Source organism: Labrus mixtus, chromosome 4 (genome assembly GCF_963584025.1).
Source record: "Labrus mixtus chromosome 4, fLabMix1.1, whole genome shotgun sequence".
NCBI classification, from domain to species: domain Eukaryota; kingdom Metazoa; phylum Chordata; class Actinopteri; order Labriformes; family Labridae; genus Labrus; species Labrus mixtus.
This window is the reverse complement of record NC_083615.1, coordinates 31,503,054-31,519,707: the sequence shown is the minus strand read 5'-3', so window position 1 is coordinate 31,519,707 and position 16,654 is coordinate 31,503,054. Positions and strand designations below refer to the sequence as shown.

Below are 16,654 nucleotides of genomic sequence, written 5' to 3'. Positions count from 1 at the left end.
TTGAATTGATTGATTGAATGTTTTTAAAGGTTGTCTTAATGATCTGGAGGCAGAAATATCTGACTGTAGATGTTTTAGCTAACTCGTATTGAACCTTTTTGATCGCTTTGTTGCTGATGACTTAAGACAGATTCTGATGAATGGTTCTTTTTGTGATTCCTGTATTTATGTGTTTTATGTCTGAAACCCTGTAATTGTGCTGCTGCCTGTCTTGGCCAGGACGCTCTTGTAAAAGAGATTTTAATCTCAATGAGACTTTTTCCTGGTTAAATAAAAATAAATAAATAAAAAATGTTCCAAGAATAAGAATCAGATATTAGATACAGGTGAAAAACAGAAAGCAGGTAGGGCTGTGGGAAACAGAGAAGAAAGTCCTATTATCATAGAAATCCAAACTTAAGCCTTTTGCATAATATACTGAAAACTGTTTGGTGTAACCGACAAACCACAGATGATGAGAAACACACCACCATCACCGTCAGCGGTCGCTGCATCATGCTACCAGCCTTGGACAGCGTATGAAGGTAGGTACAGCCTCTAAAGGGGCCAGTGGATTAGTGGACAGGGCACACACCCCTTGTACAGAGGCTGTATTCCACTCTCTCTCTGTCCCTGACTCCCAACTCTATCCACTGTCCTATCTCTACGTACAATTAAGGCATAAAAAGCCCCAAAATAAAATCTTAAAATAAAAAAACAAACCATCAAGACAGGCAGCATGTATACTTAAATGAATATCACTTTATTAAGGTTAATTCTCTCTTTTACAATACAAATAATATTGAAACGCTCATCAGACCAAAACAAAACAAAACATATGCAGTCCTTTTTTTTTTTTAAAAAACAAACTCAAGCCCCCTCCTAATACTTGATAAAAATTAACACTGCTGGACATCCAAGAAAATGTATCCACAGTGCCAAGTTGTTCAACTATCCACTATTACAATATGTATTTACATATATTTAAAAAAGAAAGAAAGAAAGGATTGGGAACAGGATTTCAACAATATCTACAAAACAGAAAGAAAAGGTTGAGATGTTTTAGAGATGGATTATTCCCACAGATTTTTCTATCACTTTTTAGTTTGTAATCTGTGATAAATTACAACTCGATGGTTCCAAGTAAATGTGAAAAGAAACATGTTGATGTGACTTTTGAAAATATTTCTTTAGAGGATCTTCGACCAGAGCGACACACACAAAAACAGGTAATGCACACTGTGAGGGCTTGTTGATTTACAGTGACACAGAGATTCTCATCAGTGAATCGCTGCCCTATCTCCCCTCTTCCTTGCACATTTGTCACATACAGTATTGCAAATTACTTTTACCAACGAGACCAGGATATTTTACAGCTCCCAACAATGAGGTCATAAAAACAATCAACAGCACACAGCCAGAAACAGTATAGTGCAGAATTTAAATATTCAATATTGATGTCTTTCCAGAAAAGAGTGATTGCGATTTCCTCATAAAATGTCAATATAGCTCCCCCTACCTTTAAGTGTAGTGGTGCAGCTTTCCTATATGTTCTGCTGTAACAAAGATCCTGAATGAATTATGGTCTAATTATATAAACTGATTTTCAGTTCCCTTCCGCTTATCCTAGCATTAAAAGTTGCCTCGTTGCTTTGGTACAAAAATAAGTTTTCTTTAATGTTTATGATGGTTCATATTTTGTGTTACTTCTCTGTTTAAACAATGTCTGTCATGTCACATTAAATAATGATGTTGGAACTTTTTTGTTTTTAATTTGCTGTATAAATTCTATCAGGGTCCTTTGAGATCTTCTTAAAAACTTGAGCACCTTTTAACACTGTAGAGAGGATCGTCCTGACACTTTGACCACACCAACGTTCTCTGGATTGAGAGGAATATGAACAAGCTTGACACAGGGACACTGGGAAAGACACTTAATATTATCAGTCATAACTCCATGAAATCCTCCATTGATCCAGCCACAATCAAATGATTCATATCTGGCTTTTACTACCATGGTTATCATCTAACTGACCGTGGTTTACTACAGTCATCCAACTCAGGGGCGTTTGAGTCGTCTGATGTTATCTTCAGAAGATGCTGGTAGGTCAAGCCTGCTTGTGTGTTACAGTGTGTGCTTTAGTGTTTGTGGATGATTCTCGTTTCTCAGTGACGGGAGCTCGGTCTTGGAAGAGAGTGAGGGGCACCTGATCCAGGAGAGAGAATATAACATTATTAGGTGAAACATGTTATTTGTGGATAATAAACAGCATTTATCTTTATCTTTAAAAAACATAAACAACCCACCTGGAGAAGCAAGAAGTGGAGGACGGGAAGCCTTTAAAATAGGTGGCCCTCTGATCCCATGAGGACCCCTAGGGCCTGGATGGTATGGGGGACCGTGGTGGAGTAGGGGCCCATGAGGCCCTAGGGGGCCACTATAGGGACTGTGTGAAGACAGAAGGCCCCGTGAAGCTGGGGGCCCCAATGAGGGACCAGATTGTCGTTGCAAGGACAGCAGCGGAGGGGGTTTGGTTTTGGGATAAGAACCTGAAAGGAGAAAATTAAACTCAGACACTTTCATTCATTTGAGGTGTAAATGGTAAATGGACTTGAGCTTATATAGCACTTTTCTAGTCTACTGACTACTCAAAGTGCTTTTACACCACGTCACACCCACCCATTCACACCCTTTCACACACTGATGGTAGTGATCGCTATGTAGTATCATCCATCAGAAGTAACTAATCCCATTCATACACCGCCACTGAAGCAGTGGATTGCATCGCCACTTGCAGCTGGGGATTGAACCCTCAACCTTCCGGTTGAGAGGTGACGACTCTACCAACTGAGCCACAGCCGCCCTAGATGTCTCTGAGATTGTTAGTATGACTTCTCATGTCATGTCTCATTTCAGTATGGATACTAACTTCCGGGTTTTATGCAGTATGGATCGGATGCATCCTTTCAGGAAATGAATTGTATTTTACCACTCACAATGCTGTGCGAAATTAAACGTAAATCATCACTTCACGTCCGCCTCCAAATCAAAACAAACGAGCGTGGATTCATTGAATCCATTTTTAATCTAGAGTTAAAGTCCCGACTGAAATCACTACTTTAAATTAACAACAGAAAATATAACAAATGTCTGCATTATTATAAAACCTTTCCCCCTCTATTTAAATAATGATTTCACTATTTAAATGCGTCTTTATTGGTTTATTTTATATTCTGTATATTACTGTCTTTCATTTGTACTTTTCTTTATGTACTGTATGTTATTTATTTAATCTGTCTTTTACTTGTGATATATATATATATGTTTTTTACCTGACTGTATGTGCATTACTCTTCTTGATAAAGCTAAAACAAAAAAACGGGTGGATGCAGTCGGTTCGGGAAACGTAAATGACGCCACTTCCTTACTGAATGAATCAGATGAAGTAGGAACAAATATCTGCTTACTGTGCGCGCCTACTGAATAGTAGATTCTAAACAGTATACAGCACGGATAGTAGGTACTGTCTACTGCCTACTGACAGATTGAGTAGATACTTGGTAATTCGGATACAGCCCTTATCTCGAGCTGCATTGTTGTGTTAGCATGCTAATGGTCGCGCTCTTTAGTTTGCTTGTAGCTTCACATTGCATGAACATTTACACAGAATGACTGTGATTTAGAAACGCTTACGAGACATTCATATAAGCAGTGAGTACAGTAAGTTATTCTTCTTTTCTCTAGTCCCTCAATTAAACAACTTTTATACACGAGGGGAGGAGTCAGCCGTCCTCTTTTCAATGTAAACATGATGTAAATACGGCTCAGACAACATCACAGACGGCAGGACTCGAGTCGCACATCTCACTCATTGTAGACAGTCATGACTCAGAGAGTTATTGTCAGAGGATTTCTGCTATATTTATGTGTAAAATGTAGCACATCCTGCCTTTAAGGTCTGTGTAACTGTAAGCTGTGTGTGTGTGTGAGAAGCCTTACAGCATCTATATTTAGATTAATCTTTATTTATTAATCATGTTAGGAGCTATAAGGAAGTATGCTTTCCTGAGCCTGTTTTTTCCTATGTTTTTCAAATAGATTAAACTTGTCTGCACAGTTTTTGTGCATTTAAAAACATTGTACAGGGAAATAAGTTTGGTTGAACTGGTCAGTAACTTAAAAATCTGTCTAAAGATCAGTATGAAAGAAATTGTGATAAAATCGTGATCAGGATTTTGCAAAAAAAAAACCTTGATATGATATTTTTCCCATATCGCCCACCTCTAACTTGAGGTGATAATAGTTTGTCACCAACATTTTTATTTATTGATTTCTATTGACTCGTTGTTGCAGTCCTAAAACAGAATAAAACTGTACCTATTTAAAGACTACCAATCAACCGTCCCGTGGTCACAGACTCCAGGTGGAGCGCACACGTCACATACAGACATCAGGTAACTATCAGGTGAGTTACAATCTTCTTATTTTAAAACTATGGTAGGTAAACAGATTCATCTCATTTTAAAATAGAACTATTTAATTCAAATAGTATTTATTAATTTTCCTTCTTTAAATCCGTCCCTAACAAACAATGTCTCATATGTCACTTAGTATTACCTTCCTCCAGTAATTTAAAGATCAGCTAAAGGTTTAACACAAACTGGATCAATTCTGGTAAATCTGATTTTTTTTTACATATATTTTTTCCATCAATTACTGAAGGGACCAACTATTGGATGGAAAAAAATTCAATTGCAGGAACAAATCAACAACGTAATGTGAGAGGGATATCTATCAATGAAATTAACTTCATGATATTTTTGGGGGAATGGATGCCAGGTCTATGACAACTACAACTTTGACCTTTTTAAGATTCTAAAGGGCCTTTAAGCAGTCCAGTAAAGTCTGCAGTCTTACCTGGGGAGGGCAGAAGGGGAGATGGTGAAGTTGAGGAGTGGTCCATCATTGACCCTCCTGCTCCGCCTGAGGACATCGGTTGAGGGGGCCCAGGCGGAGTAGGCAGCAAAGGAGGAGGTTTCCCCAGACCTGGAGGTAACATATTACCCCTCTGCCCCTCAGTGTTGGAGGCTGGAAAGAAACAAGATTTAAATGAAAACAAGAGAGACAAGAAAAGAGAGACGAGGTAATATCCAAAGAGACGGAGAGAGCAGATAAGAAATTCAAGGTGTCATTTTTAAATTCTGACAGAAAACTAGTTTGACACTTCTAGGTACTACAGTACGATCCATGTCCCACCTTGTACATGCTCCTGCCTGCACCGCACGTACTCTGAGATGGTTTCCAGCTCCTCGGGGTAGAGGTGCACCCCCTCAGCTAACAGCAAGAGGAGAGGACGTGTTTCAGAGGGAACAGTGTGCCGCTCGAGCTTTTCTCTCTCCAGGAAGTCATCGAGCAGCTGTGAGGCCTGCGCTGCCAGGTCTGAGGGGTCTTTTTTGGGGCGCTCTTTGACCAGTCCGCGACTGTACTCGGCTGCTACAAAGTCCATGGCCTGGTCTTTGGGCATGTTGCGATGGACTGGGGGGGGGGAGAGAAATAGGAACGTTAATGCTGAAGAGTAAAGGAATGGATTAGAAGAGATGAGGACCCATGGAACAAAGCAGAACATCCATTGGTTTGCAACAATAACTCCCTAAAATGATTTTGTTTTAATGTGACGTTGGGTTCAGCACAGTCTGCTGATAATTTGGTTCTTTGGGAAGTAGTTCTTTTCTCAATGAGAATTGTGATTTGTTGAATGGGGAATGTAATTTGATGTGCATTCATCAGTTACTTTCACTTCTGTTCTTTAATGTTTTTGGATATGGTTTCACTGATTGGTTAGATGTGGATTCTACATTAGATGCCAATGTACTATTAATACATCTTATAATTCTATTTATTTAATTTTCTGGTTTGAACAATGATTCATATATCACATTTTTCTTTAAGGACCAAGCATTTTGAGTTTGAAGATTTGTTGAGTAGATCAGCCTTTAATGAGTAAGAATGATTTCTTGTTGTTGTTTGGACTTCTACAGAGCACTATCATCATGAAACACTTTGATTACCTTTGCAGTTTGTGTTGAGCAGGTTGGTTGGTGCATTGAATGCTTTCTAAATAGCATCAGTGTTGGTGGGTCAACTAAATCACACAGGGTGCTCATGCAAACTCAGTGACATGTTTTACAAAATAAATAAATAATGTATTGAGTATATCTGCTTGTTCTTTGTTTAGTTTTTCATCAATTCATGTAGATAGCTGCATTGATATTTGAAGTATAAATTACATATAAATTCAGACTTATTGAATTGGCTTGAGAGGAATAGTTTCACAGCAGGGAGTCCACTCTCATATCCATCAGATAATTTAACCGGATGAAGACTGTACGATTACAGAAAGATTTAGACCCTATTTTTTTATTTGAATTTCAGCCTTATCGTGCATGGTCAGTCGTGCAGTGTACACTGAAGTGCGACGGACGATCCTAATCAGCTGTTCCAAACCGGTCGGATGATTTTTGGCACGTGTGATATTTTGGTCTTTCGACTGTGCACAATTTCATAGTGAGAGAAGAGCCATTAACCGATTCCCTTATTTGAGGACATTGTCTCCTGATTGTGTCGGCACTAAACGTGACAGACAGTGTCCGAAATCCCCATAGCAACAGCATGCATGGCTGTTTAATGTGTCTTCCCCCTCCAATCATTACAGAAACATTGGCAGGACATTTCTGTCTTCCAGCTGAAGTCCAGCGATTTTTTTTAGCTTTACAGATTCCGACTGAGATCATATTTATCAGACAGAGATATGAGAATGTTGTCCATCCTTTTGGCAAACATTGAGACTTGGATGCCAAACCAAAATGGGAAACTATTCCTTTTACGTACCTTTATTTCTACTTTTGGGCTTCATTCAGTTTCTTAAGGTTGTAGGCTTATGTAAGGTCAATGTGTGTTGCCTTCTGTTTATTTCTCACATGGTAAGATGCAGTTTTGGTAAGTTGCTTTGAATAAGTTAGATGATCTGCAAACGTATGTAAGTTGAATATTGTGTTTATATGAAGGTGTTTTGATATCTATAAATGTTAAGAAAAGTTGAGTGAAGAGTTGATGTTTGTGTGTTTCTGTGAGAATGTTTTTGTGCCTTTTTTATGTGTATTTGGTTTAAAGCAACAATATGTAGCTTCCCCCTCTTTTAAACAGTAGATTCAAAGGACGATTTCATAGCACAATAACTTTCAACAGGGAAAATGACGTCTCTCCAATGTCTACAGCGCGAGAAATATGATGGCTTTGTACGGTTTTATGCAATGACTGAGACTGAGAGAAAGTGTATATTCCTGCAGATATTATTCAACACATTGCAACTTCACGTTTGTATTGTTATCCGTGCCATCATTGTCTCATGTTTAGCAGATTTTCGGGTGCCAAAAATTCATATAACCCAAGTTCTGTGTGAGGTTTGCACACAAATAAATCCGTCTTACACCTAAAATGTGTCTATTTCCCTGTGGATCTACAAGTTCACTTTAAAAATGTGGAACCTTAGCTTCTTGTAACATCTACTTGATTACACGCTGTCTAAGAGGGGTAGGCGTAACTGCACTGTCTTTGCATCAGTGCAGTTGCACTCAGAGACCTTCAGTGGGCGCCGAAGCGTACCAAAAATAATTCCTACATATTGTTGCTTTAACTTTTACAAAGATCGGCAAGAAGTTGAATCTCAATTTCAAAAGAAAATGAGGGTTGTGACTGAGTTGGTTTGGCTAAGTTTGAAGGAATGTGGGATAGGGACTTACTTTTGAGGGATTCTGAGAATATGATAACAGTGCAGGAGGACAGAGCTATGTTTGTCTGCTCCACCAGAATACATAACGGGGAGCCTTCTGCTCGGACATCCTGCAGGGCCCGGGTCAGGCCCGATTCCGCCTGAAGGTAGAGCATTTCCACTGACAGGCCGCGCTCCTGCAAGCACTGGCTTAGCGATTTGGGGTAATCCCTTTGAGAGGAAGAGAAACACTTCGTTAAGTTAGCATTTCTTTATTAAGTTGTTCAGCTGAGAGGACCAGAGGGTTATTTCTTGATTTAAAGTGTTCTTACCAACAAAAAGTAAACACAAGACTTAGTGTAGTGAATAATGTATCTATGGAGATTTGAATATTGTGTGTTTGGACAAAATAAAGCATTCATTTGTTTTTGAATGTGTCTTTGGTGTATTTGGTGTTACGGGGATACTGTGGTGAAAAAAGGAGGTTGTTGAGTGGATTCATTAGAAGTGGTCCTTCTGTCAAAGGAAAGACTATCATCAAAGACTTGAAACTTGATGTAGCAGCAATCGGCTTCTCCCACAGTGAAACCGATTCAACATTAGAATTAAAGGTCACAAAGCATCCAAGCTACCTACAGCTGCCAATACCACCTCTAAATCTTACTGTGTTCATTAATAGAATAAAGATTCACTGATGCACTCCTGACTATACTAAAATTACTACTTTGTCTGTGGTATTGGATCATGTCTGTTGGTCAATAGCTAATTTATTCCAGATAAATCAAAGCTGTCCAAATAAAATACAACTAACGCTATATTATATAAACACCTCTAACACTTTTACGATGTATCCTATAAGAGCTTCATTGTTGACATTCCAGTGAATAAAGCTCATTGACATACACTACATGTATTATTTTTTTTAAATAATAGTAAAACTTTAGGATCTTAATCAGTTTATGACTCTAACAAAATCAAACAATTTTGTAGATTTGCTGATTGTCAGCTTATGGCAGACAATCTTAGAGCCTTTGTGTAATAATAAGGATCAAAACAGTGATAGTGTCAGTATTTTCAAAGTAAGTGTAATAGTCTAAAATTATAATTGCAGGCAGATAATGCTGACATTATGGCACAACCTACCAGTCAGTATTTGTGTATAAGTATGGTGTGTGCACTATTTCATTGATGAACCATGTTGTAGTGACTTTAAACACTATTTTTTTAACCGCTTGTCACCAAATGTGAGGACAAACAGAAGATCAATTTGATGGGGTTTTTTTTATTTAGGAGCTCAGTACAGCAACCACTGCTGAAGTCAAGCTTGTGTTGAGAGAATGTGGTTTGGAGTCACATTTGATATGTACTGCAAAGTGAAAACATGTTATTAAATGGCATTTATATCAGAATGTATTTGAAAAACTTTGTCAAAATGGTGTTTTTATGCAGTACTGTTGGTTATCAGTTTGTACTGGTGCTCTTAAATGGTAACATTGGCAGCATTGAAATGCAGAAAAAAATGAAAATCTTTTGATGTGTGTAATGTTTTTATGATAAGTCGGTGCTGTACAAAATGCATGAAGTGGCTCCCGTGTTTGTGGAACTGGTTTTTATCAGTCACTTTGTCTGAAGAGGACACCAGAGGGGTGTTCTGTGGAGGAAGCCTGACATACCAAGCAAGCAAGCTGGCTGGACAAAGCCTGGAGCCTTAGTGAAAACATGCGTCAGTTTTTAGGTATCGCAAACATGGTAATCAACTTTCTCTGACAACTAAGGCGTTCTGCCTCAGGCTCTGTGCGTGCTCACAGAAAAGGTGTCGTTTGACACATACACAGATGCCCCAAAAGGAACCATCACTGTTTGGCTGTTTGCTGGCTGTTTGAAGAAACCAATATTAATGCATAAAAAGCTCTCAGTGCTTCCTTTTCATACAGCATCGTGTGTTAACTACACACAGTACAACTCTTACACTTAAACAAGGATACACTTGATCTCAGCAGTGCAGACAGGAAAAACAATTAAGTTTGGTACTTTCAATATATGAAAAAAAGATGGAAACTAACTTTAGTAGTTGGAAAAGTTAAGGTCAAACTAATTATTGTATCTGTGATAAATACTAATCAAGAATTTAAACGTAATCCTGCATCCTTACACGATGTGCCCTCTTTGTTCTTTTACAAATCATCTGCTGAAGCATGAATGTTACCTGAAGCAGACAGGCTCCAGTGATGCAATGCATCAGATGTGTACTACTGTACCTGCATTTCTTGTTAGTGACTTTAAAATTACGGTTCAAAACTTTTCCATTCATGTATCTCAGCTGAAGATCTCTACTGCCTGTGGAGAACACCTTCAGGTAATAATAAAAGAAAAGGACAGCAATTTTCAGAATGTCAGGCGTAACTCAAAATGAATCTGTTCCTTATCAGGTAAGCCGTGCAGAGCAAGTAACCATGACGATCTACCCTGGTTAAAAGAGCGTCTTATTCAGGTTCGACAGACCTGACTTGCCCTCTACTCTCACTTTGTGGTACACTCCCAAATGAGGTGACAATTGCAGACTAGACTTTTAAAGACGTTTGAGGACAGTGAAATGAGTCACACTTAATGCTGTCAGTGGTACTGAATAAAGGCTGTACCTGTCAGAACGTAAACATCATTCAACACAACAGTAGGTAACAGACATATCCTGTAACCCATCCAAAGGATAACCTGGGCATTGTCTATTAAGATGATTTACCACCTCCATGTCATCCCTCTACATACCTGAGGAACACAAGCAGTGCTGCAGTAAAATATGCAGACACACACACATGCACGCTGATATGGATGAAAAGTGGCTTACTAGCTTGTTGCCCTATACTGTTTAATTGGAAAGATCCTAAGCCTCCATCCCATGTCATATTGGTTAGCGATGTCATGTTCCATCCAAAACTTGAAAAGATTAAATGTACCATGAGGAGGGGAAAGGCTGGGTTCAGTAGATGTGGTTTCCATTCATATCCTATTTCACTTCTGTTACTGGGATAATGAATTGGAATGATGCATAGCACTCTTTATGATTGTGTGGTTCAATATGTGCAGTAGATGGCTTTCTATTTTCTACATTATACAGTGATAAGTACTGTTCAAGTGGAAAACTCAATGATTTTGCAAGGTATAAAATGAGTTATAGCTGGTTTGATTTCTGATTGTGACAATGTTGTTGTCTACAGGATAAATCCAGATAATTGATTATTTCTTGATCGATTTTGACTTCTGAAGTACAATACACTGTTCCTAAGTGAATGCTTAAGGAAGAACTTGACGTATTTCCTTAAGTCACCTTGAAATCCTCAGTGGAATAGTAGTTACCAGGATGAGAGCAAAACTAAGTAATCATGCAACAAATTGTCGCTCTCAATGCAAGTCACCAACTAATCTTTTATGCAGTTGTCATAACAGGCAGAACCTGTACCAGTCAGCGGTGGTACCTTTGCACAATAGCTTGTTTGATAATGTTAGCATGGGTCCCTGCCAAGATGTTTTGGATTTTACTGTTCATTGTTATGCATCAGAATAAAGGGTGGGTCACCTTGTGTGTAGGAGAATCAACACAAACCGTACGTGTTGATAGCATCCAGCTGTGTTGCAATACTGGAAACAACAACATGAGATGTTCTCCACTCTTTACAGCAAGCACATGCATTGAAGCAAGAGCTTGAAGTGCTAAAAGTCCCAATCCAAAAATAACAGCGGAGAAACATGAGGATCAGGGTCAGCAACAGGGTAGTCTTTTCTGCTTGAGTTTTTGACATAACTAAAAACAATGAGGGTTGACATAACTGACTGAGTTTCACTACAGGAGTTGAATGACACTAAAGACAATCAAATCACCTCCCTCCGGTTTGTCTCACTGACATACAGCCATATCTGTCATAATTGCCAAAATATCTTCCATAATTTATTCTGGTTTTCTTTTCTTTTTTTTAATACTCACAGGCACTGGTTGGTTACAGAGAGGACCACGCAGTCCGCCGGCTTCCTTTCCTCCTGAACCTGTCTGTAGAATTTCTGATACAGTGCTTTGCGGCGGTCTGCTGGAGTGCAGCTGTCCGCCTTGGCTGGGGTTGTGTGGATGGTGGAAGCGTTGGAGGAGAATGAAGAGAAGGGTGAAGGGAAAGTGGAGGCAGTAGGGGATAAAGAGAGAATGGAAGGTAAGTTGCGGGTGAAGGTAAAAGGTCAGATATTTCCCCCATTCATTTAAAATCAAAATCAACAATTTTAAACGTCTAACATATTTTTTGTTTACTGCAATGGTGTTATTTAAAAGTGTAAACTAAATGGGGTAGTAGTATGTAGTTATGGAAGGAATGCAGGCTATGGATTTGACACCCACTGATTTTAATATTTAGAATTTTTACATGTAAATAAAAGAAACAAAGTGTTGTCTTGGTGTGGAAGGTTTCTGAATGGTGCAAACTTTGAAAACTTGTGTGATCAAAGTAAAAGCACAAGGCTCACCAACTGGCTGATGCTTGTAGCTCTCATACTTCACGTTTGCACTGTAGCTTTGTATTTGATCCAGTTCTTCATAGCTGAAAGAAACAAGGGGAACAAGAACCCTTAAATGCAACAATTTAATGAGGGAAGCATTGCTAAGCATTACTGTCCACTTAGTTAATGAATGAGATGACTTAGCATGATTGAAGGTTTTACAGACTGAAACCAGAGCTCTGAGATTACAACACCATAGTTGGCATTCAACATGAAATTCATACATACTCGGGTGAGACTTGTTGACCTCATGAACCTGTCACCTGGCACATCAGGTACTGTGGCAAACGCCCACATAAAACTTCTGTGTAGTCTGTAAGACTAGGCAGGGGAAAGGACTTACAGAGTAGACACTTTATCCCATTTGATCTCTCTCTGAACTTTGGCAACAAATTGTAAATGGTTGTCCAAATTTAATGTAGAGGGATAACAACAAATCTGTAACAAACTACAGATTGGTGACAGGAAAAATATGCAATTACATTAAGATAACGTGGTGTTTTTATGTTATAGAAATATGACTGATTTGATCTGTCACAATAGAAGACCATTTAATTAGGTTACTTTGGTTCATTTTAATCAATCTAAACAACAATACTCTTAAAATGTACCTACCATCAGAAAACATGGCTACAGCTTCCACAGCAAGGTCAGTGGATTTTCCTCAGAGATACATTTTTTAAGTTTTGGGCAATGTACGTTACATTCCAGTCACCTCTATACTGGGGTTGCAGCAGAAACACCTATGCATTGCTCCTTATTGATAAAATGTAAATCTAACCTCTTGTTTATTTTGATCACAGCCTAGGCACTATTGACCTCAATCAGGTATAACAGGTTTACTAAAATGTTTGTTGGCTTACTTCCTACTATAACATTGTGTTGAATGCTGGTGAACACATTGCATGAAAGTGATGTTAACACTGTCTAAACAGGTCCCTCTCTTGTGCCGTACATCATTGTTGAAGAAGAGACAACGCATACACTTGCACATGAAAACACAAATATAAACAAAGGCATACACTTAAAAAAGTGTTAAACACATACACAGTTAAGACCTTAACAGTCTTGTATACACAAACAGAAAAGACACCCACTGATCAGTCATTCATGAGCACCTGCCGACGATGGTTTATACTTTTACTGTTTGCAAATGCTTTAATTAATCTGATCAACACTTGATGCTTTCGTAAAATCCTCTCTACGTTCATGCAAATAAAGAAAATGTATTAATAAGAGATATTAGATAAAAAAATAGGGCCTCTGCAGTTGTGAGGAGATGAAATGCCATAAACGTTGACTTTATTATTATCTACGTCACATGCATTAACTAGCACGCAAAGACACGTTGTTTTGTCCATAAGGTGTGTATTTTAGTTATGTGAATAGTGTTCTGGTTCGGTACCTTTCCAGGGCATCTTTGAGCTCTTCTGGTCTCTCCTCTCTGCTGGGGTAAGGCGCTGCTCTCCGAAACAGACGCATCGGTGGAGCACTGCAACACAGGATTGACTTTAAAAGGTGCTTCGTTGTTGTTTTTTTTACATGTTTAACTATAACGGTAATGGGTAGAGAGGATAGCGTGCTGAACACACTGCTTGTTGTCTGCTAAGCCTGCTAGCTATCGTGTTAGCTTTTAGATGCTAAACTACATACAGTCGACCACACGGCTTACCTTCCGTTGGGGTTAGCCTGTCGCCGGGCAGCAGCAGATGATTTAGCCCAAGACGACATTTCATCCGCGCAGCCACTTAACCGACAAACACCGCTGCTTTGCCTTTTAACCACAGGAGGGCAGAAACTGTATGCAGATATTACTCCACTGACTTGGAAATACAACTCTCCCGGAGAGAAGGAAGAGGAGGAGGAACAGCAGAAAGAGGAGGCGGAGGAACATGGAGGAGTTCTTCTTCTGGCAGCTGACCTGCCGGTTAGCGGGTGTTTTGCTGCCATCTAGTGGACCACAAAGGTAGCAAGTATAACAAGCTCAACAAGCGTTGAACCTCAAGATTCAAGATTTGTATTTGTCACATGCTCATACAGATGTGCAGTGAAATGTAAAGACTGTTCCGCAAGGCCATGCAATAAACACTCAAATTACTAATACACATATATACAGTAAAATAGAATATAATGTAAAAAAAAAAAAAAAAACAATTCTTTGAATGTACAAAATATAGAATATAGAATAATGTAAACAGTGTAAAGTGTCCAGGGTGTCAAAGTGCAATGTGCAGATTGGAATGTGTGGTGTGTGTGCATCATGTAATCTGTAACCTTTCTACCAAAACCATGTTTTTAATATTTACAGTCTATGGTTTGTGTCCTTTCCGTGATGTTTTTTTCTTCTTCTGACAGCTCATTAAATAAAATAATTAATATTACATTACATTATCAATCATATCAACATGCTATTTAAGCATCCGTGGAGACATACTTGAACCCCACCAATATCTGTTTTTGTACCCCAAATATAAAGCCGAAGAACAGAAGTCCAGCACAATAAGCATACACATTGATATGTGAGGAAAAAAAGGGGAAATTATGCTTTAATGTTGGTTTCTGGGTTCAAATTTAAATGTATACAAAAAACCTCAACCTAGTTCAATATTCACTTTAGATTTGGGATGCTATAAACCCATAATTTAATTTTGTTTAATCTAATTACACTGGAATGGTTACAAGTAACATTACACAGGGTTACAGTTAAATGGGCCTGACTCAGTTAAAACTGCTCAAGGCCTACAGCAGGTTCCTGTTCTGCAGCACATAAAAACAAAGATCACATCAGACAGAAGACACAACCACCATCAGACTTAACAGCAAACAACACAGACAATCATTAATTAGTTAAATCAGTTAATTAATGATGATTTTGTTGTTATTTTCCAGTTAAGTGTCAAAAAGGATTGGGCAACAATGTGTTCTTTCAGTGTGTAACCTTTGCCTGTAATGAGAAAGGATTATTTCTACTACATAAACAGAGTTTGCCCATATGGTCGTTTTTGTGAATAAAGCAAGAATCTGAAACTTGTCTTTGGATTCAGTTTTGTCATTGATCCCAACATCAGCCTCTGAGGATTCAAATGCACTAGAGTGGGAAAATGATTTTGTCAGCACCAATCCAGAGGACCATGCAAACACTGAATTTGAAGGGTTTATCAATCCTGTACTAGACACTCTGTCTGAGGATCCCTTGGCCTCAGGGTGGAGAACCAGGACAGATAGTGTTTAGCACCAAAGGAGATGTTTGTGGTGTCTTCTTCATCTTAGAGATCACCAGCTTTTTATGACATGGAATATTACTAATTTGCTTTTAATTTCTGTGATAAGAGACTGAAGATGTGTGGCAATTTTTTATCAAATACAAATTTGAGTGCCTTTTTTTCACTTGGGGACCATCATATGCATTGTAACTTCACCCAATCAGTTATTATCCTTTGATGAAGCAAATCATTTGGTAAGTTATAATAACTTCATAACAAGTTGTTCTTTTTCATTTCTAATCAAGATAATTTCCTCTCTATTTGACCTATCGTATCCTTAAGCCCCAATAAATAGCCACTGTGCAGTGCTCAACCACATTTTTGAGGCAAGTGCCTTGATCATAGAAAAAAAAAAGTTTTGTCATTGATCCGTTTTTTCTTTGACCTCGTAACAAAATGACTTACTTAGAAGAAACAAATAGGTTGATTGAATACAGTTCAGATCTCACCTGAGTGAAAGGCAGCCTGCACACGCCAGGTGTCAGCAGGCGAGCACCTTTCGTTTGTGTCGCGCGGACAGGCTCACGCACTCGTCTCCAACCGTGAGCGCGCCGCGGTGGTGACAGTCGCCATTTTATTTTGAAAATCAAACTGAACTGGAGGCATAGAGATTCTTCCATTTCGTCAAGTTTGTTGTGAGAAAACCAGAAGGGATGAACACCTGAATTACTTTCTTGGAAGCACGGTGAGATTTAAAATGTTTTTGGTAAACTACCCTTTGCAGTATAGTTAATATAACGCGCAAGAAACGGTATTTACACGGAGTCTGAGCGTTAGCCTCAAGCGCGGTGCGGTCTATTTACTGGAAAGCAGCTGTCATAATACCCACACCAAAAGACTAACTATTCCTTTATTTATAACCTGAGGAATCCCGTTTAACTTAACAAGAAAACGTGTTGCTAGACACACAATCTGTATTCAAGCAATGTAACGGTAACTCGTCTCTTCAAGAGCTAGCAATTTGAAAACGCGTTCATGTGATTCCATAGATAACTCCGTACCACCGAGCTAACGCTAACAAGGTTAGTGCTAACGCTAGCTCACACGATCGAGAAAATACTCGGCCTAGGAGCTCGCCAGCAGGCAATTTACGGCCGTTTTATGGAC

The 16,654-nt window shown here is 38.8% G+C and overlaps 2 protein-coding genes across 8 annotated transcripts in view; one reads left to right on the top strand and one right to left on the bottom strand.

Moving 5' to 3' along the window:
• Nucleotides 1–721: 721 nt before the first annotated feature.
• On the bottom strand, nt 722–16,167 carry si:ch211-216l23.2 (uncharacterized protein LOC565061 homolog). Of its 2 annotated transcripts, none has more exons than XM_061036926.1 (10): nt 15,997–16,167; nt 13,957–14,234; nt 13,690–13,776; nt 12,252–12,325; nt 11,728–11,851; nt 7,780–7,979; nt 5,237–5,515; nt 4,898–5,068; nt 2,287–2,529; nt 722–2,186 (listed from the first exon to the last, which is right to left on the bottom strand). In XM_061036926.1, the coding sequence occupies exons 1-10, from the start codon at nt 16,165–16,167 to the stop codon at nt 2,146–2,148; spliced, it is 1,668 nt and encodes a 555-aa protein (XP_060892909.1). In that variant the 3' UTR covers nt 722–2,145. The 2 variants fall into 2 exon arrangements, with proteins under 2 accessions (XP_060892909.1, XP_060892908.1); XM_061036925.1 differs by having other exon boundaries at nt 11,728–11,919; nt 12,254–12,325.
• Nucleotides 16,095–16,654, top strand: part of cnot1 (CCR4-NOT transcription complex, subunit 1) — a 24,043-nt gene continuing 23,483 nt past the window's right edge. For all 6 annotated transcript variants that reach the window (XM_061036924.1, XM_061036919.1, XM_061036923.1 and 3 more), the window contains exon 1: nt 16,095–16,232. The gene's annotated coding sequence lies outside the window, so the exon portion shown is untranslated. The remainder of the gene's footprint in view (nt 16,233–16,654) is intronic.

Coding starts and splice junctions, on each gene's coding strand:
- si:ch211-216l23.2 (XM_061036925.1), bottom strand. CDS start 16,167: ATGGAAGAATCTCTATGCCTCCAGTTCAGTTTGATTTTCAAAATAAAA. Junction 11,920..12,253: donor AGCTACAAGCATCAGCCAGT/TGGTGAGCCTTG, acceptor TTTATCCCCTAC/TGCCTCCACTTTCCCTTCAC. Junction 2,187..2,286: donor TCCACTTCTTGCTTCTCCAG/GTGGGTTGTTTA, acceptor CTCCTGGATCAG/GTGCCCCTCACTCTCTTCCA.